Below are 22,481 nucleotides of genomic sequence, written 5' to 3'. Positions count from 1 at the left end.
TTGGGAAATGAAGGCTCCAAAACTGTAATACACTCCAAGGTCGTGCCTATTCTTGACTTTAACTTAAAATATGTCCTTGCTTTCTCTTAGTCTCAGTAAAAAGCAGGCATTTCCTTCTGGTTCCTAGTTCCTCCCCTGTGTTTGTCTCCCCCAATGTCTCTGACCTCCTTCCCCCCTGTGCTCTCTCTCTCTCTCTCTCCCTCCCTCCCTCCCTCCCTCCCTCCCTCCCTCCCTCCCTCTCTCCCTGTGCATATTGAGGCCAGAAGTTAATATTTGTGTCTTCCTCAACTGCTCTCCACCTTATGTCTTACACTGAACCCGGAACCACTGGTCCCACTAGACTGGCTGTTGAGCAAGCTGAGCTTCATGGATTCTCCCATCTCTATCTCCTAGAGCTGGAGTTCTAGGTTTGTACTGCTCTGGCTGGCATTTTACATGGGTGCCGGGGAATATTCCTGAACTAAAGTCCCCATGCTTTACCAACTGAGCCTATGCCCTAGCCTGGCCTCCCCATCCCCATTTTAAGAGCTATTTACAAGACCCAAACACCTGTGAGTAATGCTAATTGCCAAACGTGGGATTGGAGAATGTAAGATTGCAGAGAGCATTAGGTTGAATGTAATGGCCTATGTTGTCTAATGGCATAATTAATCTAATTAGGGAAGTGGTGGGGCTCTGTGTATGGTGGTGATTGAACTCTGAGGCACAATACAGTGGGGGAGGTAGAGTGTGAATAATACCAGAGAGGCAAAATTAAACAGAACCTCACAGGGCCAGAACTATGGCCTAGCCCACCAAACTATGTTATGGAATCTTCAAAGGGGGAGTCACTCACACAAAACAAACTTACATCATAGAATGGTCAAAATAATATATTTACAGCTTTGCAAAATCCTTTGCAAAATAGACAGTGTTTGAAAAAAGCCACTTCTGACTGACTTAGGGACAAAGGAACAAAATATAGAGCTGCAGAAGTGAGTACTTCTTGTAAGGGGGTCCCTTCTCATTTGTTTCTTCCATTCTGGAAATGGACTTTACAAGGTGGAGATGAAAATACAGGATTCCTAAGACTTAGAATACTCTCTTACATACTACGAACATAGAAACCCAGAACAGTGAGAGGGTTACAGACTTCAGAGTTGGATAAAAAGAACAAAGGAAAGAATCTAAAGTAAACCTGCCCATGAATTTACTCATGTTTTCAAACATTTGGAGGAAGAAGCCAGCCTGTTTTGATATGTGATGGAAGCAGGCACTTTGCATGCATCGTTGTGTCCAGCCATCACAATAAAGCAGGTGCCACAGAGACAGGCACTGCATTTGGTGCCTGGTTTCAAGGGGTGGGAGTAGCATGAGCCACCAAGCATTTATACAGTGTCATGTGAGGAAGACAGGAAGAAGACTCTCTGCTACTGGGAACATTGCAGAAAGGGCATCATATTTAGCACCCTAGAGCTAATATTTCCCCCAGGAATTGATTAGGAAATGATGCCTGTGTCTTAGAGCATGGATTTAGCTAGAGAATCGAACCAGGATCACTAACATAAAAGGAAGCATTAAATGACTGTTAAGAATAAAGAGAAATCTTTGCTGACTCTCCACATGTCAGTGGTATGTGTGCAAAGCTGTCAGAATACAGGAAGTGAGCAGCTTGGCGACTACAAAGGAACAACACTGTCTCTATGCCTCAGTGCCAAAGCCTCTCAGATGTCAGGCTTTTATTAAACAAAACCTCAAAAGACCAAGCAGAAATGTTCAATTATAAGTCATCAGGGTTCAATGCCAGATGCTACTGATTCTTCACTAAACAGAAGAAGAAGGACATTATTTAGAGTTTGCGTCCAGGGGAAAATATCTTGTGACAAACACCCGGGTACAGGTGTTTATATTTACAGCATCTGTATAATTTCCAGAACATGAGAACAACCTAGAAGAAATGGTAGATATGTTGTCACATATTTGTAGAGCTCCAGAAGTTTGTTAACAGGAAGGATGAGTTCCAATATACAGCACAAACTTCAGTTAATACTGAATATCAGTACTGGTCTTAATTGTGACAAATATGCCACACTTAACACTGGAGTTTCAGAGAGGGGGAAACTGTAAATTCAGTAGCTGTAGAGGGAGTATATGTGAACACAGTAATTTATGCACTGTTTTTCTGTAAATCTAAAACAGCTCTAAAAACCCAGAGAACTTCAGGGTAGAGAAACTACAGAAGGTAATGGTAGACACTGGTCATTGTCAGTTTGTCTAGATTTACAGGATGTACAGCAGCAAGAGTAAGGCCTGCTGTAAACTAAGGACCCAGGTATTTACAATGCCATTATGGGTCCATCAGTTGTAACAAATGTACCACTTATCTGTTGATAATGGAGGAGGATACACACGTGTTGGTTAGTGTGCTGGCTAGTTTATGTCAACCTGACACAAGTTAGAGTTAGGGAACCTCAATTGAGAAAATGTCTCCATAATATCTGGCAATCACACATTTTCTTAATTAGTGATTGATGGGGGAGGGCCCAGTCCATTGTGAGGGATGCCATCCCTGGGATTGTGGTCCTGGATTTTTATAAGAAAGCAGGTTGAGCAAGCCAGTAATCAGCATCCCTCCATGGCTTCTGCATCAGCTTCTACCTCCTCCAGATTCCTGCTGTGTTTGAGATCCTGTAGATGGACTACAATGTGCAAGTGTCAGCCAAATAAACCCTTTCCTCCCCAACTTGATTTTGGTCATGATATTTCATCAGAGTAATAGTAACTTAGTTAAGCCAAGTTGGTACCAGGACAGTGGGGGTACTGCTGTGACAGACCTGACCACGTTGTTTTAGGCAGGGTTGTGGAAGGACTTTGGAACTTCTGGCTAGAAAAGCCATTGAGAGCTCAGTGAGCTGTTATGCAGGGGCTTAGAAGATAAGAATGTTGAGAGCAGTGTAGACAACGGAAATCTGACTTGTGATGTTTCATAAGCAAAGACTCTACCGGGGCCTTTGGTGTGTAGGATCTGTGGTATCTGGTCAGCTGGGGCTGAAGAAATGGCTGTGTTTAAGAAGAGACCAGCATCACTGAGGTAAAATCTAGGAAGCATTTCCTGAGATTACAGAGAAGCTGTGATCCAAAGGTGGCCAAGGTTGCATTTTGTGCTGGCAGCTGAACTTGGTAGTGTTAAGAGTAACCCAGATGGTGCTGGTTTTGAAGGTTCGAAGAGGTCATGGAGAACAGCTGAGGGGCACCGAAGTGGCAGGGTTGGAGACTCTTGATGAGAGCCAAGGAGAAGCTACTGGTGAAAAGTGTAGCCCAGAAGACCACATCACTTTTGAGATGCCAGTATCATGGGATGACCATCAAGAACAGACGCAGTAGAAGCGGAGCCAGCCTGAGTCTAGAAGAGAAGCTGTGTGTGCTACAGACAGCCTGAGTCTAAAAGAGAAGCTGTGTGTGCTACAGACAGCAGAGCCAAAGAAGTAACCCAAGCCCCTTGGGAGAGCTCAGAAGATCGTGAGTGAATCCTACACAATTGGACATTGAGTTATTTACATTTTTGGAGTTTGGTTTTGTTTTGTTCAGACTGGAACTATCTCCTGATTCTTTCCCCTTGAAGTAAGAAAGTTATTTATTTATTTATTTATTTAAAACAGAAACCCACAGTTGAGAGACTGAATTTTAAGACTTTGGATTTTAAAGAAACTGATTTTTAAAAAAATATTTACTTGTATATTATGTATACAGTATGCCCAAAGGGGACACCAGATCTCATTGTGGGTTGCTGGGAATTGAACTCAGGACCTCTGGAAGAGCAGCCAGTGCTCTTAACCTCTGAGCCATCTCTCCAGCCCCAGAAACTGAATTTTTAAGTGTCAGAATTTTTAAAGACTGTGACTTTTAAAATTTGGAAAGTTTATGTTGTAATGTTGATATTCATATGTTATCTTGGGGAAGAACAGAAAAGGACAGGTTATGACTTAACAATGCATTTGTGTGTCACGTTGACAAGGGGTCAATTGTGCTGGCTAGTTTTATATCAACTTGATGCAAACTAGAGTTATTTGAAAGGAGGTTATTTCAATTAAGAAACTGCCTCCATAAGATCTAGCCATTAAGTCATTTTTTAAAATTAGTTACTGATGTGGAAGAGTTCAGCCCATTGTGGGTGGTGCCAACCTTGGGCAGGTGGCCCTGGGTCTTATGAGAAAGCAGGCTGAGCAAGCCGTGATGAGTAAGCCAGTAAGCAGCACCCCTCCATGGCCTCTGAATCAGCATCTGCCTCCAGGTTACTGCTGGGTTTGAGTTCCTGTCCTGGCTCCCTTCAGTGATGGACTGCAATGTGGAAGTGTAAGCCAAATAAACCCTTTCCTCCCCAACTTGCTTTTGGTCATGGTGTTTCATCACAGCAGTAGTAACCATAACTAAGGCAGTTAGGGAGTATACAAGAAGCATTTTCTCATTTCTTGAAATTTTCTGTAAAGCTAAGTGTGCTTAAAAAATAGTCTATTAAAAATCAACTCTATTAATTAAAAACATCTTAAGACTGTTGGGAAGAGGAAAAAAAAGACATTTTCACCTGAGCATACAAAGAAATTATTCCATACTGTATAGTAATATGAATTAAACTACCATTTAATATACTAGTTTATCACAGCAGATTTTTAACTGGAATAATATACACAATAAAACACCAGGAAAGAAATGAAAATTATTTCTATTTCAGAACTTGAGGAGACCTTAGAGATGGATGGATGGATGGGTTTAGGTATACATAGAAATGAACCAGTTGTAAATATCAAATACTCCCCATGCCTCTGAGAAGGGGAAACTTTTCAGATTCTACCTGAACAAGAATGAATGCTGTAAAGTATGTATGTGGGAGAAAACCAACTCAGCAATAGAAATGTTGCTGAAAGTTTAGTTTATGTTAATGCATTGGAGTATATTCATGTTACTATATACATCTGCTTCCAGATGGTTTGATCTGGCCAGCGCTAAGATCATGGATTACTTAGCGTTCCTGAAGCTATTTCTTAGGTACATAAATGGCCCACCTTTCCAGCTGTTATAAAACTCAATACAGGATAAAACTCAATATCAAAACATCTGGAGATCCTGGAGATCCTGGAGATCACCAGGGCAAACTACTAAACTTCCATTGGTGTTTGTGTACTAATATGTAAAGTGGAGACAACAGTGACATATATATGTTGAGCTTCCCTAATCTGAAAATATGAAACCCAGGGCACTCAAAATCCTGATAACTTTCTGAATGTCAACATGATGGCACACATGGACAATTCTTTGGGCAATGGGTTACAATCAAAATGATGGTACACTATAAAATACTACATAAAGTTATCTTTGGGCTTTGTAATACAGTGTATATGTGGAGTAAAAATCTCATTATATATGTGTAAATAATCTGAGAAGAGCAGTAATTCAGATTACTTTTGGAACTGGCAGTGCCTACCTCACAAACTAATTGAAACACTATGCAATTCTCTTGGGCTAGGCATGCAAGTGCTGACTGTTCTTAGCCCTGATGAACTGATTTCAGGAGACCACAACTTCATTTTCAGGATCATTTATCATGATACTCTAGGCTGATGGCAGTGTGAACACACATCTTAGGTGATGGTTCTGCCAGTCCAGGAGAATCACATGCTTACATGTCCCTCACCCCCAACCCCTCCAGGGAACTGTTGATGCAGTGAAGCTAGAAGCCATATCTTAGCCTTCTCTGTTAGCAAACTAACTTAAGAAAGCATCTGATTTTCTTCTCACTGAGTTTTCCTTTCAGCTAAAGTGCATACTATTGAACAGAAAACTTCTAAAAAGAACTCAATCAAAAGATTAAACTGGGTTAAGTTTTGATCTGCAATGCTTTAGCCTAATACTATTACTATACATTGACTTTCAAAAACATTTGTGTCCTTAAAGTATGTCCTTGGCAAGAACTTGACTATTCCGGAACTTGAAGCTAGACCACCATAATGTTAAAAGCAAACTCATTTTTCTTTTTTTTTTTGGTGGTGGTGGTGGGGTTCAGACTAAAACTGAACTGCAGTTGAGATGCACTACATTTTTAGTTGATGAAATTACTAATTCACAATACAACAGGCTCAGACAGCAGCTCAAATCTTCACTTCTAGCTTTGAGGGGCTTCAGTGAATGCAAGATGGGTTACTATATCATGACCTTAAAGTTATTTAATCAAGATAGCAAATGAGATTTTATGATATTCTAAGAAGCAATGAAGTTTCAATTTTCATGTAAACTACCTGAAATAAACACAAACAGGAAGCAAACCAGAAAAAATGCCCCAAAGTACAGAGGAATGGCTCTTAAATAGGCAGTTTTTTTTCCTAAGTTTCATTTTAGGCAACAGATAAGTATTTAACTCAATTATTCTCTATTGAAACTATTAAAATGGTTTCACTATTGCTATCAGGATGTAATTTCAGATCTATTCAGTTTTGAGAAATTGACTGATTGACTGATGCTCACATCACAACCCTGATGTATTTTTAATGATGCTCTAGGCACAATTCGATGCATCTGTTGACTAGAACTAGTAGCTGGACTCGGGGAATTTAGTGAATAGTGTAAACTGAGAGATGCCAAATTAATTTCTTAGAGAGGCTCCTGGAAATCTCTGAAATCACTGAGGCTTGGTGATTGAAAGCTTTTCTCCTCTCATTGTTTAATGGTGACACAATTTAGGTCAGAAATATTCTCTTCAGAACACGAGATTCCCAGAATTATAAAACCAGGCACCCTCTCAAGGTGACCCAATGTGATGTCATTCTCTGAGGATGAACACAGAGGCTCTGGATCCTCAGGGGACCCAGGGTCTGGAAGTCCCTGCTCTTGATTCAGACAGACTTAAATTCTCGCCTGGGTTGTCAAGTTATTCCCCGTGTGACCTTGGAAGAGTTATTTAACTTCTCTAAACTTCAGCTTCTTCATTTGTAAGTGGTGACAAGACAAGCGCAGCAGGACACACTGTCATCACTCGGTAAACATTATCAGCTATCATTTACCCTGAATAAAAGGACTCTGAGGCAAGAAAGCAGTGATAGATTATCTAGGACCAAAATGTGTTGGTGCTGCATCAAGAGTAAGCCTACTATTTTGTCATTGTGCTATCTGTTTGATCAAGATATTAGATTAGTGATTGTATATCAAGCTCTTATTTTCATGGAAATTCACATATATGTGGTTCCAATTAACACTACACAAGTCACATCTATCTTTAAAACTGCTTTAGCTCAATCACGTGATCTTCATTATTTAAGCTCCTAACTGTTCACTCATACGAAATTAATGATGACATGCTGGTCACAGATAAGAGCAAGGGCCATTTCTCATAGCATCTGAGATTTGATTTTGAGTATTTGCCCAATAGTCTTAATTTTTTAGTGTCAGATATTTCCACGTTATCCACATGTCAGCTCTGCAGGAAGCCAGAATGGGAGTCCTAGGGAAGAAAAAGTGCAATGTACTTTGCTGAAAATTCAGGGTTCTAGAAGCTACTGACCATGGACACTCATGGTTGCATTTCTGCCAATGTTCACTGCCCTTAAATGTTCTACACCATTCAGAGTCAAATGTTCTTACATTTAAATAAAACCAAGAACAATTAAGAAGAATCCACACAAAGTTAGCTTTACATAATGTGCTCCTGGTACCTCTGCTTTTGATGGTTTTTGATTCATTAGTAGGCTTTTCAGTGAGCGTTCTCAGACTGTCAAATTGGTTCCTAAAACGTTTTCTTGAAACAGACTAAAGATTACCCCTCCCCCCAATCTGGAGAAGGATCAGTGTTTGTACAGTTAACTTTCACTCTTTAAAAATAATCAAAAGCAGATGTAATATGTTCTAAATATAGCAGAGAGACATTATCATAAACTACAGCCAGATAAGCCCAAGTATAAACATCAACAGAGCCAAAACACCTTTTTATGTAACACCAATGAGATCAACAGACCAACTGATGAAGAAAATAGTAATCTGAAAGGTGGCAATTTGCATGCACACCCGGTACTTAGTGTTTCAGCTACTAAAATCAAACGGTTTGGAAACTCACCCGCATCTTTGCACAAGCATCTTGTGTTGACTCTGTCCCCCTAAGCTCTTTTATCAGCATGGAACCTAAATACTAAAACACACAAAAGATTTGGAATGACATATTAAGACGAGAGTGTAAATATGAGTAATGACTTGAAAACAAACTGTGGGAAGGCTACTGGCTAGGTTTCTTGGCTGTGAGTTGTTGATGACTTTAAAACAACTAGCAGTAACTGATCCTTACAGATGGAGATCCCACAGCAAAGTTAGCCATGAACTGATCTTTATAAAAGTTACGGCATTTTCTAAAGATGTTAACTTTCAAATCATATTTAACTGCAAAATGGGGGTATCTAAAAATGTTTTCCCCATTTTTTTGAGGCAGCAATGTCTGCAAAAATAAATCACAGCACTATCAGTGTAATTGCAGGGTTGGATACGACAGCTGAGGAGCGAGGCAGCATGGCCCCTGTTTGGGCTTATTCTGCAGCATAGGTAATTAAAATGGGGCTGTTATGAGGCTGAGATGCAGTTTTGGACATTATTTTATCCACAGCTGTGTGCTCAGGGCTTCATCCACCTGAGAATGCATACATTCTCATTGGATAGGGGAGCAGCTGACTTCCTGGTGCAGAGTGACACACGAGGAGCTGGATGGGGCAAAGGAAAACCTCCCCAGGATGATATGCCATGTTGCTGCTCTGTGATTGAATCATGCACTCCTGCTATTTATCCCCACTCATTCTCTTGCTTCTGAGAGGGCAAATAATTTTTAAGCAAAATGTCTTTGCTGTCTGTCTCTCTCCAGCCCCCTACATTTAAAATAAAATCAATTCACTTATCAACTCTTTGAAACTCTAGCTGGCTCATTTATTTTACCTCTCTTCAATAACTTTAAAAATACTTTCACATGCATTTTGAAGTCTGAACTAAAATAAGGATTGTAGAAGAGATTGGAAGACAGTGTCTGCTCATATGGAGGCACCATACAGATGCAGGCACTTCATTCAGTCCTGAGGATCAGGAGAGCACAGGTTTACTGAGAATGTGCAAGGCAAGTGGCCAAGGCTCTGTCTAGGCCCTAGACCAAGGGCCTTGTTGAGAAAACCCAAGAGAAGCTTGGTTTGAGCTTTGGAAGAAGCCATAAGCCACAAGAGAGGGCAGCACAGTGAAACATGCCCAAAGTGGGAGGTGATTACCAGAAAGAGTCTTCATTGTTAAGGAAGCCAAATTCTTATCTTTTACAGTTTTAGGAAAGTTTGCCCTAATTGAAACATTTCTTTTAAGGACAGTCTGTTTCAAGGTTCAGTCACCTTTTTCCCTACTGCACTCATGACAACCATCACCTGTTCCAAGGCCTACAGGGCTTGCTGAACATTCACTGTTCACAATTCTTGGGTAAGCACAATATTTCTTTCACTCCATAAAAAGCAAAAGAAAGAAACAAAACAAAACAAAGCAACAAAACACCAACCAATCAACCAACCAACTAATAAAACCAAACCAAACCCAACCCAACCCAACCCAACCCAACCCAACCCAACCCAGTACTGGAGCCCCACTGTTGATGACAATGGAAAGAATCTTGCGTTTGTATAAAGTAGCAGAGCCGACCTGCTGGGGTCTGCTGCACTTGCATGCACTCACTTCCTTTGACTTTACCTATTATTTATGGAGCTGTGGATAGAACCCAGGGCCTCTGAGAATACTAGGCAAGCATTCTATTTAAAATTGGGCTTCATCACATGGTTTTTGTAATACACATCTTTATACATAGAGGCACAGAACAAAACTTGTGCTAACCAGATTTAAAGGGTTCCAATGCTCTAATTCCGTGGACAATAATTTCCAGGAAAAAAGGAAGGGAAAAGAAACCCTTTAGAAATGTCAGTGATGGACAGTCTGGTCCATTTTTCAACGAATGAAAACTAGCCAGAAAACACATCCTCTATCCCCATTGTGTCCCCTACTGAGTCTAAGGTCACTTACAAAAGCTTTGTAGTCACATGACTGGAAGATGAGCTTCTCTGGGTGATGCTGCCAGTACTGGACTGGAGTTGAGGCTGTGGCTTCATTTGGAGGTCGCAAGGTGATGGAAGGTTCTCCCCAGTCCCCTGTCTGGAAATAACATTTATTTTAGAGGTAGTATAAGCAGTAAGCAGGTTCGTTCTCTCTAAGTTGTCTCGGTTTACCTAACACACCTGAGCTGCAAATGCACAATGCATTTGGGTGTATTATGTGTGCATAAACATTTATTTTGTTTCTATATGAATTTGATAGCATTGTATTTCCTAACGCTGAGTACATAGAAGTCAAAATTATTCTGTTTTCAGAATGAAACTCTAGGATAACTAATTTTAAAAACAAAATATGAAAGTAAGCAATTTACCAATAATGAAAGTATGTTTGAATTTAAAAAAAAATGACTGAAAATTTCAGTTTGAATTCCTTTTACCTCAGAATACTTAGTTTCATTAACTTCAGTTCCCAACTATGACATTATCATGTACTATGAAAAAATTTATATCTGTAGAGAAAAGTTTTGCAGGTAAGATACTAAACAAATGCTAAAATAAAAATTTATTAATGGGTAACAGCTAATTTCCCTCATTGTAACTCAACTGCATAGATGCACTGTTTCTTGGATGTACTTAGTTGCCTTCTGCAGCACTACACTAGTCCACACTCTGGGATGCAGTTCTTCTCATATGAATATGTGTATGTATGTGAGACTCCTGATCCACAAGCATGTCACATATGACGGTTACTCACATGCCCATTAAGACTGATCTAAAACAGGCCATTACATCATCTCATTTGTTGCTTCCATTTGTTTAATATGAATGAACTTTTATATAGTCAAAACTCTATCCTGGCAGGTCTTTTCTTGGCTCTAATATGATTGACATGCCACAGGCAGAGTCCATTTTATTCTTTCCCATGCTAAGGTTTCTGGTTTCTCAAAATTCAGTTCTTTGTTCTCAAGAGGATCCATCTAAAACTAAGCTAGAAAAATGTCCTCAAAGTTCCTCTCTTCTAACCCAAACTTGGTTGGTCTTACAGAATTATGAGAAATTGTTTTTCCTAGGTTTTGGAAGCCTATAACAAGGCCTCATGAGTTCCCAAATCAAATAAAGCTTGGCTGGGGACCAAGTTTCTTGGAGTACTAGCAAAAGGGCTGACACACTGTGGGATTTCTTAGGAACATTTTCAAGGAATCCACACACCCTCAGATGCACATTTTTGGAGAAAAAGGCAGTGCATAGTTTTCCCTAGATCCCTTGAGAGACTGTAGTAATCCCAAAGGCTAGAAGCTTAAGCCTCCAGGAAAGACTCAAGATCTGTGAGCGCCATGTTCTCCATGTACTTTAGAATTCTGTTAGGTGGGATAGAGGCAGCTGCCAAAGACAGAAAGTACAAGGCAAAGGCCCTGCCTTCTGGAAATTTCTAACTGGCTTTGAAAAGCAGGAAGAAAAATTCTGAGTCCTGTAGAAATGCACAGGCCTTTTCATAACAGTGTGCCTGGGGCATTTCTTTTGTACACAGATCGCCTGGCATCACAGACGCCTTGTTAACATGCCCACCCCTTGGCTTCTCATGGGAGCATGTGTCTAATGAGAACTCCTTATGCCCTTGCTCTGTTCTCAGCCACTGTCTGTATTTGTCTCATTCTAGTTGTTGGTTTGTTTGCGTGTTGATTGATCCACCTAGTCTCTGATATTTTAACACACATTATTTACAATATATCATGGCATTTAAAACCTGTAATATTAACAGAAACGGTTTTTTACTGACTGTATGGCCTATCCCTGGCTCATTATTGAAATTTCTTTTTATATGGACTATTTGTAAAAATAATAACTGATTGCAAATAATTTCAGGATTAAGCTTTTCTCTGATTTTATATTTTGACATTTTCTTTTCCTTATTTCTCAAATGTCTGGCTTTTCATTATTTCTCTAGTCTTTATACAGCTGGTTACGCCTTGCCCTTAAAAACACGCATAGAGATGTCAACATGAAGGCTCTGTGGAATTCACTAGTGTCATAAAGCTGAGTATAAGGAACTTTGTAACTCTGGGAACACAGCAGACATGAGTTCTTTCTTCAAAGGTCTTCCCAAATCTAGCAAACAACCCTCAAGTGTCCCGTTCATTATTCTTCTCTCCTTCCCACCCTCCCTTGAAAAAGCAGTGACAACACAGCAAACAGGCATCGTACGTGGAAGTCACAGGTGACGCCGTTAACAGAACAACAAGAAGTTTGCACGAAACTCTGTGGAATGATACAAAAGGAAGATTTGGGTGACATCAAAAGATCCTTTGGACCAGTGTCTGCTGACGTGACAATCAGCCAAGCAACACATCTTCCACACTAACCCTATTGTAGTTAGCTGAGGTGTACCTCGGCAGAGCTTAACAGGCAGGAGCTGGGGGCACTGAGGGTTGTAGGGGAAGGTTTGGGGATAGAGCTGGGCAGGAGTGGGTGCAGTTAAGCAGGGAAGTGGGGATGTTTCACAGGTTAGTGCACTAGGCATGCAAACCATGTACAGACTGATTCTTTCACTGTTGGTGAGGTCACACACCTTCCTGATGAAGCTTGAATATGGCTCTAACAAGTTAAAGCAGAGCTGGGAGCCAAACACTAATCCAATGTTTACATCATCCATAGAAGCTGTAACAGCCATTTTGGGAATAACAAACCGAAGCAGCACATACTCTCTGTTTGTAATAATCAAGATCACTTATTTCATATGCTTTTGAAGAAATTAGTGGCAGATCCACTTAACTGTTTAGACAGTGCCATCGACTGCTCTCCTATGCCTCCATCTGGTCCAAGAGTCACAGACCACCTGCTCTGAATCCAGAATGATCTGATAGGACCTCCCCTAGCAGCTACGGGGGAAGAAAATTATAGGGGAGGGAAATATAATCCTTACTTTATTTTCCTTGTAGTCTTGAACTGTTGCCCCAGTCCAAATACTTTGAAATTCCCCACATGGATCAAATTGGCCTTTCTGGAAACAGACTCCAAGTTTTGTCATGCTTAGTGCTATTTCCAGAAATGTGTTTCCAGAAAGGAAAGGTCTTCGGAATGAATGTATAGGAAAATAATATTTTCTTCCTGGAAATTCAACTTCTTCTCTCTTAAAAAACAAACAAACAAACAAACAAACAAAAACAACAAAACCTCTAATCTATGATCTATGACTCTTTAGACGATATACTCAGTGTCTTTTCTTTAGAGTCAATGTGAATGGAAGGACTCCAAATGGGTTTAGGTCACACTCTAGTGAAAAATGGGAAGGACAGTGGCCTTGGGCTGGGATTCAGCCGTGCTAGGTGGTTGCCAGGAAAAGACAAAAGAGTTCAGGGAACAAGGGGGCCTTAGGTCTCAGTCTTCCTGGAGGTAGAATTAAAGCAGGAGTGAGCCTGGGAGGAGCTGGCCTGAGTAGCAGCGGAAAAACATTGAAAAATAAATAATTTTTACCTTCATAATTTTGAAATTGTATAAAATAATTTCAGCCATGAAGCCTTGGGTTAGCTCTTGAAGAGCCAGCTATACATCCATACATAATACAATACCTGCATTTCTTCTGGCAAGTGTTTTAAATTAAATCTAATAATTTTTCAGTTTAAAATTCTATTAAAATTAACAAAAGTCAAACAGACCTAAGAGAAGTCTTTTGCCTCAAACAATGGCTATAATAAAAACTCTTCTTTAATGAGAAATAGTCTAACCTTAGAAACAATGATGCAATAATAGTTAATTAGAATAAAAATGAAGTAGGAAAAGTTTGGTGTAGATGTTTGTCATATTTAAATCTGTTACTGACATAGTGATCTTTAGAGAACTTCGTCAAGTAATTACAGAAGTTAAATTGAGAAAAATAACTTTTAATAAATGTCTTCAGGCTCTTTCTTTAGCACTTAGAATACTTAGAGAAAGCTCTTTAGGTTAATGACATTAATATACTAAGAATATGGTCATGGCTTAAAACTTCATTTATTTGGTATTTGCTATGTGTTATAATATATAATATATATATATATATTATATATCTTAAGGTTTTTTATGTCTCATTTTTAAATAAATACAATGGAGGACATTCAAGAAACAGGAGAAAATACACATCATTGATTAGCATTTTAAACTAAAAATTCAACCTTCTAACATTATGGAAAAATATAATTTGATATTGGAGTTTTAAATGGAGTGGGATCTCTCCGACAGGTATCCACTACCTGCCAACCACTAATTTGTACCCTGGATGAGTTTGAAGGACTTGCAATTAGGCTCTCTCTCTCTCTCTCTCTCTCTCTCTCTCTATATATATATATATATATATATATATATATATATTATATGTATTAGTGCAATTAAATTAAACTTTATTTTAAACTTTATTTTATACCACTAGCTGAGAAATATAATATGACTAATTAAACTTAGTTATATAAAACTCACAGACTCCTCTTGGTAGATTTTTATTAGATCAATGACTTGGAAATGCAGCTTTTGACCTCTGTGGTATTTTGTAAGGTAGTGCAAACTGACATATAGGGAAAGTTCTAAGATTATTCCACTCGGCAAACATGAACATTGCTTATGGGGAAGCATTTCCTGAATTTTAATTTTCTCATAAACAAAAACTTTCTCAGAGATATGAGTAAATAATTAAAAGCCTTGATTATGGCTTATCTTTCTCACATTTATAGAGAGGTAGGATATTTTCTAAGCCTTGTATAATTCTTTTTTTTTTTAAATTGAGACTTAATTGATTTTTTTTTTTTAAATAGAAGCTTTTAAATCTTTTCTGCTAGGACCTACTCCCACCTACCTGCTTATAAATTTAGATCTGAATATTAACAAACATTATTCTCTACTTCTCAGAACACCTAATGAACAACTAACATGCTCTGAGGTGACAATTGCTACTTCAAGGTTTCACTTTCTGTAATTCTGATGATCTTCAGGGCAGGGCCACCCAATCACATGTAAACGGTTACGTTTACCTCCCACAATCACTAAGGCTTTCCAGAGTGCCATATAGAGCTCCACGCTTGTGAACACACACACACACACACACACACACATTTGGATGTGATCGTTAAGGAGGGTCTCCTATCAACATTCACACATGGGAAAGCCAGAGGCTGTAGCAGTTGTTTGAAAATGTCTTCAAGTACTAATAACAGTGCGTGGTTATGCAGTTGATTTTTGCTGAATGTGTTCTACTGAGGAGGAGCAGGGATGGCCATGTCTGAACACTTAAAAGCTGATGTCAGCACTGTGCACTTGGGGGGACTTAGGGTCATGGAGCACCAGGGCAGGCGATGTGCAGACATCACAGTCCTCAAGAACTAGAAGTCCCATGCACAGGGGATGTATGTTGTGTGCCTTCTGTGGCACCCCTAGAGAAGCCCTTTACATGCCACGCCAAGAATTTGCAGTGATTCTCAACCAAATGTCTTAACTCCCAGACAACAGGCTAGCCAATGGGGAAACTTTCATGGGTGTGAAAATAGGATTGTGTTTTAAAATATAAACTTAAAATCTATGCCAGAATGTTTACATTCCAAGTAATTTTTTCTAACGTATGCAAATGTGAAACAGGAATATTCAAATATTAAGCAGCTTGGAATAAAATGGGTCACAGTTTCACGTGCATTCCAAGGATCAAATCGATACTGCCAAACGGAAAAAGGCTGAGAACCACCGTATAGCTGTCAGAGCAACTCCCTTCCTCCCCGGCTCTTCTCCCCCAACATTTGCATCAACTGCAGAATGTCATGCAAGTCAAATATTTCTCACAAATAAAGTGCACGAATCCTTAAGAATCATTGGACACAAAGGGTTGAATAGCTCATGGACACAAAGTACAAAATGGGAAGAATGATTCTGATATACACGTCTCTCTATATATCAATTTACCCTTTGCCTTTTCCCTGTAAATGCAAGTGAAGACAGACACCTGGAATGAAAGCCAAAACTCACACAGGACAGGTTTTAACTGTGGATTTCCAAGCCAAGTATGTTTCTCATTCTAGGACAGTGTTTACATGTCAACCAGTCATGAAGCACAGCAAATGAAGTATAATAGACAAAGCATTTCAGAAGACATTACAAATTTTCCGCATTGCTGGGACGACGTAGTACCTTGGGCTAGTGACACAACACTGCGACATACTACACAGCGCAAGTTCAGGAAGAGAAAAGAAGCATTTGTAGCCTTACATTATGAACCTGATGGATCGCTGAGAAAGGAAATCCAGCGTTCTGATTCGTCCATATTTCACAGACAGACGACTGCTGGTATAAACAGAAAACTATCTTATCTTGTCAATATTTAAAACAGGAGAGCTACCAACGTATATCCAGGAAGGGAAGGAGGAAAACAGAAGAATACAAGAATCACATTCCTTAAAAAAAATAATTAAAAGAATGTTTAGGGTAATCAAGATTTAATAATTGACTTCTAAGTCATTCCCTTTGTGGCTGGGAGGGAGGTAGGGTGGGGGGAGACCATTTATGCATTAGTGCTATATCAAGGGAAATTATTAATAAATTCACATCTCAGAAAAAGCACACTATATTTTACTTTGCCATAAAGAAAAGCAGCATCTTCCCTCTTCATAGTGTTATTTTCAGAAAATACTTATTTCATTGAATTTGAGACAGATGGAGAAGGAATCTTTAAAATCAGTCAAACATCTGGATTTTCTTATCTTCAATGGTCGTGAACAAATATTAGATGACACTCGTGTCTCCACCGAGCTCTGGCTGAAAAAACACATGTACCAAGTCCTCTGGAAGAGACCCTGCTGAGAGGGAGGGACCGGGCCAGGAGGGCTCAGCAGCCATTTATGGGTGCAATGAACCAGATTCTTCACTGGGCTCCCCATCATAAGCAGGAATCTAAAACTGTAAGGTGTGCTCAGAATAAAATGCTCGACCAACCAACACCCGTTCCCAGGTGCTGCAGCAGAAACTTCTGTATGAACTGTGGTGCTCATGGCCCGACTTTGCGTGAATGCTCTCACCTTAAAAACACTGTAAGAGGGTATGTGGTCCCAGAACTTGGGAGGCAGAGACAGAAGATTTGCTGAGCTACAGAGGGAAACTGTCCAAAACCAGGGTCTTTACCCACAAACTAAAACCCAAACACTGTGAAACTGAATAATAGGACATGGTCTGAACTCACTTAGAAATCCCCATGTGTCCCCCCAGAGAACCCAGGGGATCTGACACAGATCAGTGCAGGGAAGGGACACACATACTCACAATATGTCTTGGAAACCCACTGAGGGGCAGTTTCAGCTATAGACAAAACTATGGGAGCTGGCTTGTCCGGGATTAAGTTCCCTCCTCTGCCACCTTCTCTAAGACACTCACTAGACATTAGCATCTCTTTGCAGTTATGATGTTTCTCTACCACACTTGCGTCTTTGCTTTCTCATCCTCTGCTGTCTGCCCAGTGTGCCACAGACAGATTGCAGATGTCTGGTATTCTGTAAAGAAGTTACATTCCTGGGGTCTAGCCATCTCCCACTTAACTGGCTCCCACGTTAAGCTTCAAGCCATTTTCCCTACAAAGACGATCTTCTTCCTATTTTCCAAAAATTCATTCTTTAGCAAGTCAAGTCTTGGGGCTGCTATCCCTGTCTTCCCTACCCTTAATAGCTTCTTTCTGATTTAAATACAGTGTCCTTCAGTATCTATGGGGGATTGGCTTTAGGACATAACCTACACACAGCTTTCTGTACATTGCAAAGAACAGAACACACAGGTGCTATTCTACGCTACCTAGGAAAGCATGACAAAACACAGGTGATATACTGTACTGTCTCTGGAAGAAGGACAAAATCATGCAGCATGTTCAGTACTTTTGATCTGCTGTTAGTTGTGTGTATGGATGCAAAAAGGAAGAAACATGGAGGGCCACCTGCACTGACCCTAGGTTTAGTTGCACTGCTATCTTTACTAGCACTAAATGTAGTCACAGGTTGCTTTCAACCCATTTAACCCTCTCACCCACATTCTGACTAAATTCTGCCATGTGAGTCAAGGTCTCTAGCTCTTGCATAGAATTCTATAGCACTAAGAGCTAACATGCCACCAGTCCCCTGACAGAAGATTTCAACATCCGGGGAGACTAAGTGACTGGCTCAAGCTCCGTGGAGTTGGCAAAGATAATAGCTACTGGCAAGTTGTAAGGGACTTCACCAGAAGGCAGAGGAACTAGTGAGAGGGGCTTGGATTTCCGGGCCTAAGGCAAATACATGGAAATAGCACAGCTTTCCTGGACAGTCTCAACTTCATAGTTATCTAAACAACTAAAAGTTTTACTCCCTCTCTACTGTTAGTTTTGGATGGGCCAGTGCAAGACCACTTAATATTTTAGGTAGGTGGCATAGCTTCCTGGTCACTTTCAGTCATGGAGCATTAATTCTTTTTATATAAAATAGTATCTCCTTACTGACCCTAACTTTCCCCTTCCTCAGCATAGGCTGGTCTTGGGATGCAGGACACCAGAGGTAGTGAGAGAGGAGGAGTACACTCTGTCTCTTTTTAGGAGGAAGGGGTGAGTGGTGTGGTCTCTTTTGGCATGTCTTCTTTGTGTTTCCTTGGGAGGAGGACTTGGGAAACAGATATGGTCTTTTTCTCATGTTAGTCAGATTGTCTTTGATAGTTGGTACTACCGTTCAGCACATGCAGGGGAGGGCTTAGCCACGCTGCTTTCTCACTGCACAGCCATGCAACTCACATGGCATGCACACATCATTGTTGATGGGAGATGTCATTCAGTAAATACGTTTCTCTTCTTGGTTGATGAATAAAACACTGTGGGCCAATAAGGCAGCAAGATAGGCATGGTCTAGGAGATGAGGAGGATTCTGGGAGGTGTAGTAGAGAGTAGTCCCCATGTAGGACGCCAGAGGAATAACAGGTCCCTGGACCTCTCTCCAGTAAGATAAGACCACGTGGAAATACTTAGATTAATAGAAATGGGTTAGTAATTAAGACAGAGATAGCCAATAAGAAGCCCTAGTCATTGGCCAACAGTTTCATAATTAATACAACATCTGTGTGTTTATTTGTGAGCTCTGAGGTGGCTGCAGAACTGGGAGGGAATTCCATAATACCTTGTCACATAGAATGGAAGAAGGCAGACTTTTGGACTGTTCTCAGTCTCTGCTGGGGCACACCTGCCTGTCCTCTGAGGCTCAGCAAATGCTATGTGCATCCAAATCTATCTCAGGCAAAGGTGTGGCAGTTTCCCCTCTTGGTCAGCACTCCCAATCCGGATGCACATGTCCTCTGGAACCTTTCTAGCCCTATGTTGGGAGAGCATAGGGCATACTGCCCTATATTCCACGGGAATGGATGAAAAGCTTCAACCCTTTCTTCAGGGACTCTGTTCTCTACCTGTCCCCAGCCCTGAGCCTGTGGGGACAAGGCCTTGAAACTGGCAGGGCATGCCTCTCTGACTTTGGGAAACCTGAGCAGGTGTGAGCCTCTTGTATCAGGGTTGAGGTATTTAGTTTCTACAGGGCAATGTCCACTTAGTGTGCTGTTACCCTGCAGTATCTTCCAATAATAATACTACCAGAGCTAAGCAAGGCAGAGAGCACCCTAGGCAACACTTATTTTACCAATGTATTCTCTCAGTGAAGGGAGAAAACCCCTCGCCTCTGCTCACATATCCTGAAGAGTTTGTGCATGTTTCTGTCTATTGTAGCTGCTACAAGAGCTGGTTTCTGTTGGTAAGCAGTCTTAAATGCACAAGGAGTAAAAACCATTATAAATGGCAAAAAAGTCTGATTTTAAAACACAGCTTAAATTAAAGGAAGATAATTAGCTTTCTTAGTTAGGAAGATTTTTATGAAAAGGAGATATAATCCCAGATAGCCCAGTTGTTTTATTGGCAGTAAATAATTAACCATATCTACTTGCCAGCAAGTTTAGGTGGATGAGCTGTAACAGGTGAATCCCTAATAATGGCCCTCCTCCTAGAAAGTGCCATGAGGCTGAATGCAGGTGAGCTTTCACTATGGAAACTCACTCCATCTAGGAAGATGCAATAGGAAACTCACTCCATATAGGAAGATGCTACTGCAACATACAACACGTGCTAGCCTTTAAAAAATTCGAGAAAGAAAAGAAAATACCAGGGAAAACATTTTATGTGAGGTGGGTGGTGTTCTAGAAATTGGATGACTGAAAGCCATATTTTCAAATAATTTAAATTATGTGTTTGTGCATGTGAGCTCAATGCCCCCAAAGGCCAGAAGAAAATCTCAAATCCCCTGGAGTTGGGGTCCCAGGCAATTGTCATGGGTGCTGAGATCTGACACAGGTCCCCTTCCAAAGCAGGGCATGCTCTTAACCATCTCTCCAGTCCCTAAAGCTAAGTTTCAATGATCCTTTTGAATATCACCACCTGTAAAAACCGGTTCCTGGCTTACTTATTTTACTGGGTCAGCTCATTACCTATTCTAAATGGGGGAGGGATTTTCTTTTTCCACAGCTAAATTTCCAGAGGCCTGTTACACAGGAGGTACTCAGACATATGCATGGAATAGATGGAATCCATTAGAAGTTCTTGGGAAATGGTAATACACTATAGAGACAGTAAGCACTGTTACTCATTGCCAATTTTTGTTGGTCTACTTCATTACAGCCATTTGTGCCATTAGTGTACCAAGCCACTGCCTACACACTGCAAGTAAGATCTTTCAGACATCAACCTTAGAGAGTTCTTGTTGGAAGAAGAAAAAAAAAATCCTTATTTGTTTTCCTAATGAAGAATGACAAAAGTCTGCCAGATTTGCTGGAGAGATAAAGAACGATTGTCGCATCACCTCTCTATCAGAGGCTGTGGCAGAGCTTGGGGACAGTTCTGCAAAAGAACATCACTCATCTCTTTGCTGTTGCATTTACTTATCAGTGTTCTCCCAACACCCTGTCCATATAGACTGCAAAGGCTGGTTTAGTTTATCTGAGCTGGAATTAGTATGAAGTCCAAATAAGTGGGGTTTAAGTAAAGATATGATAGTCTTTCAGTTTTTTTTTTTACATTTATTTATTTGCACAAGTATGAAGGTCAGAGGACAACCCATGGATTGTGGGATCAGAGTCAGTCTTCATGTTTGGCGCTAAGTGCCTTTACCCTCTGAGTCATCTTGCCAGCCCACAGTAGTCTTATAATTGTGACATCAATAACATAATTTTACTTCTTTGATCATGTAGTTAAATCACACTAGAGGGAAAGTAATTAGGCTGGGTAGGGTGGTGCATGCCTTTAATCCCAGTATGAAGGAAGCAGAGTCAGCTCTGTGAGTTGGAGGCCAGCATGGTCTATCTATGGAGTTAGGACTACATAGAGACCCTGTCTCAAAAAGTTGGAGAAAAAAAGAAAGGAAGAGAGGGATGGAAGAAGAGAGAGAAAGAAACAAAGAAAGAAAGGAAGGAGGCATGTAATTTTTCTCCTGGTTCAGAACTTTCCCTTGACTCTGGCCTGTGTCCTCAAAGCATACATCTAGACCTTGTTATCTTGTACCTTAGGTTACCATGACTTCACTCCAGAAAATATTAACACAACACAATTGCATTCAAACCTAGTCATAAAATAGAAAGAATGTTACCAATCCCCGGAGTTTTCTTCATAGATATGGCTTTCTTTTCTACTCAACTGATGGCAATCTAGTACTTTACAGTAAATCATCTTTTTCTCATCATCCACGAAGCCTTCCCTACTGGAACATTCTTAAGAACAAGCAAAAACAAAAACCAAAAACAAAGAAACTTCCATTACAGAGCAAACCCTTCCTGTTTTACCCTGTGCCATTCTCCACGGCCAGCTCAATTCTGTGTTCTGTAAGCAAAGCCTCCACCTGAGGCTGCTCTGCTGAAATTTAAAGACATTCCCAGTTTCCTATTTGATGTATTTTGTCACCCTTTCTATTTCTTAGCCTCCTGTTGGTTCCTATTGGCTGGCATTCCTGGACCACTAGAGTTCCGGACTCTTTTATCATTTTTTTGGTTATGTTAACTGGTCTTTCCTGGTCCTAATGCCCACGTTTCTATCTCCAGTCCAGACCCCTCTCCCAGAACTCCAAACTTGGATACCCAGCAACTGGCTTGACACCTCTGCTCAGACACTCAGTTGGCATCTCAACCTGAAATGCCCCAACCCCATCAGCCAGAGGCCCATAGTCCTCAACCCAATCATCAGCCAGAAACATGAAGTCCCCCTCCCAATCAGCCAGAGATCCAAATTTCCCATTCTTTGTCCTGTTCTTACTCTATGTCCAGCAGCAAATCCTCCTGCAGTTACTCACTAAGCTCTCACTACCTGAGGTTAGCCCTACCTCTCTTCACCTGATCATCCTTTTACATCCCATTTAGTGTATATTTACA

The 22,481-nt window shown here is 40.5% G+C and overlaps 1 protein-coding gene across 10 annotated transcripts in view; it reads right to left on the bottom strand.

Moving 5' to 3' along the window:
- Positions 1 to 22,481, bottom strand: part of Anks1b (ankyrin repeat and sterile alpha motif domain containing 1B) — a 1,028,376-nt gene that overhangs the window by 41,220 nt on the left and 964,675 nt on the right. For 4 of the 10 annotated variants that reach the window (XM_027392606.2, XM_035451548.1, XM_035451554.1 and 1 more), the window contains 2 exons: positions 10,048 to 10,176; positions 8,078 to 8,149 (listed from right to left, as the gene is read on the bottom strand). In XM_027392606.2, the coding sequence (XP_027248407.2) occupies positions 8,078 to 8,149; positions 10,048 to 10,176 (201 nt within the window). Of the gene's footprint in view, positions 1 to 8,077; positions 8,150 to 10,047; positions 10,177 to 16,295; positions 16,371 to 22,481 lie in introns of all 10 variants that reach the window. The other 6 variants (XM_027392602.2, XM_035451551.1, XM_035451552.1 and 3 more) reach the window with 2 other exon arrangements.

The sequence above is a fragment of the Cricetulus griseus genome, assembly GCF_003668045.3.
Source record: "Cricetulus griseus strain 17A/GY chromosome 1 unlocalized genomic scaffold, alternate assembly CriGri-PICRH-1.0 chr1_0, whole genome shotgun sequence".
Lineage (NCBI taxonomy): Eukaryota > Metazoa > Chordata > Mammalia > Rodentia > Cricetidae > Cricetulus > Cricetulus griseus.
Note: the sequence above shows the minus strand (reverse complement) of the source record. Positions and strands in the feature narration are given on the sequence as shown.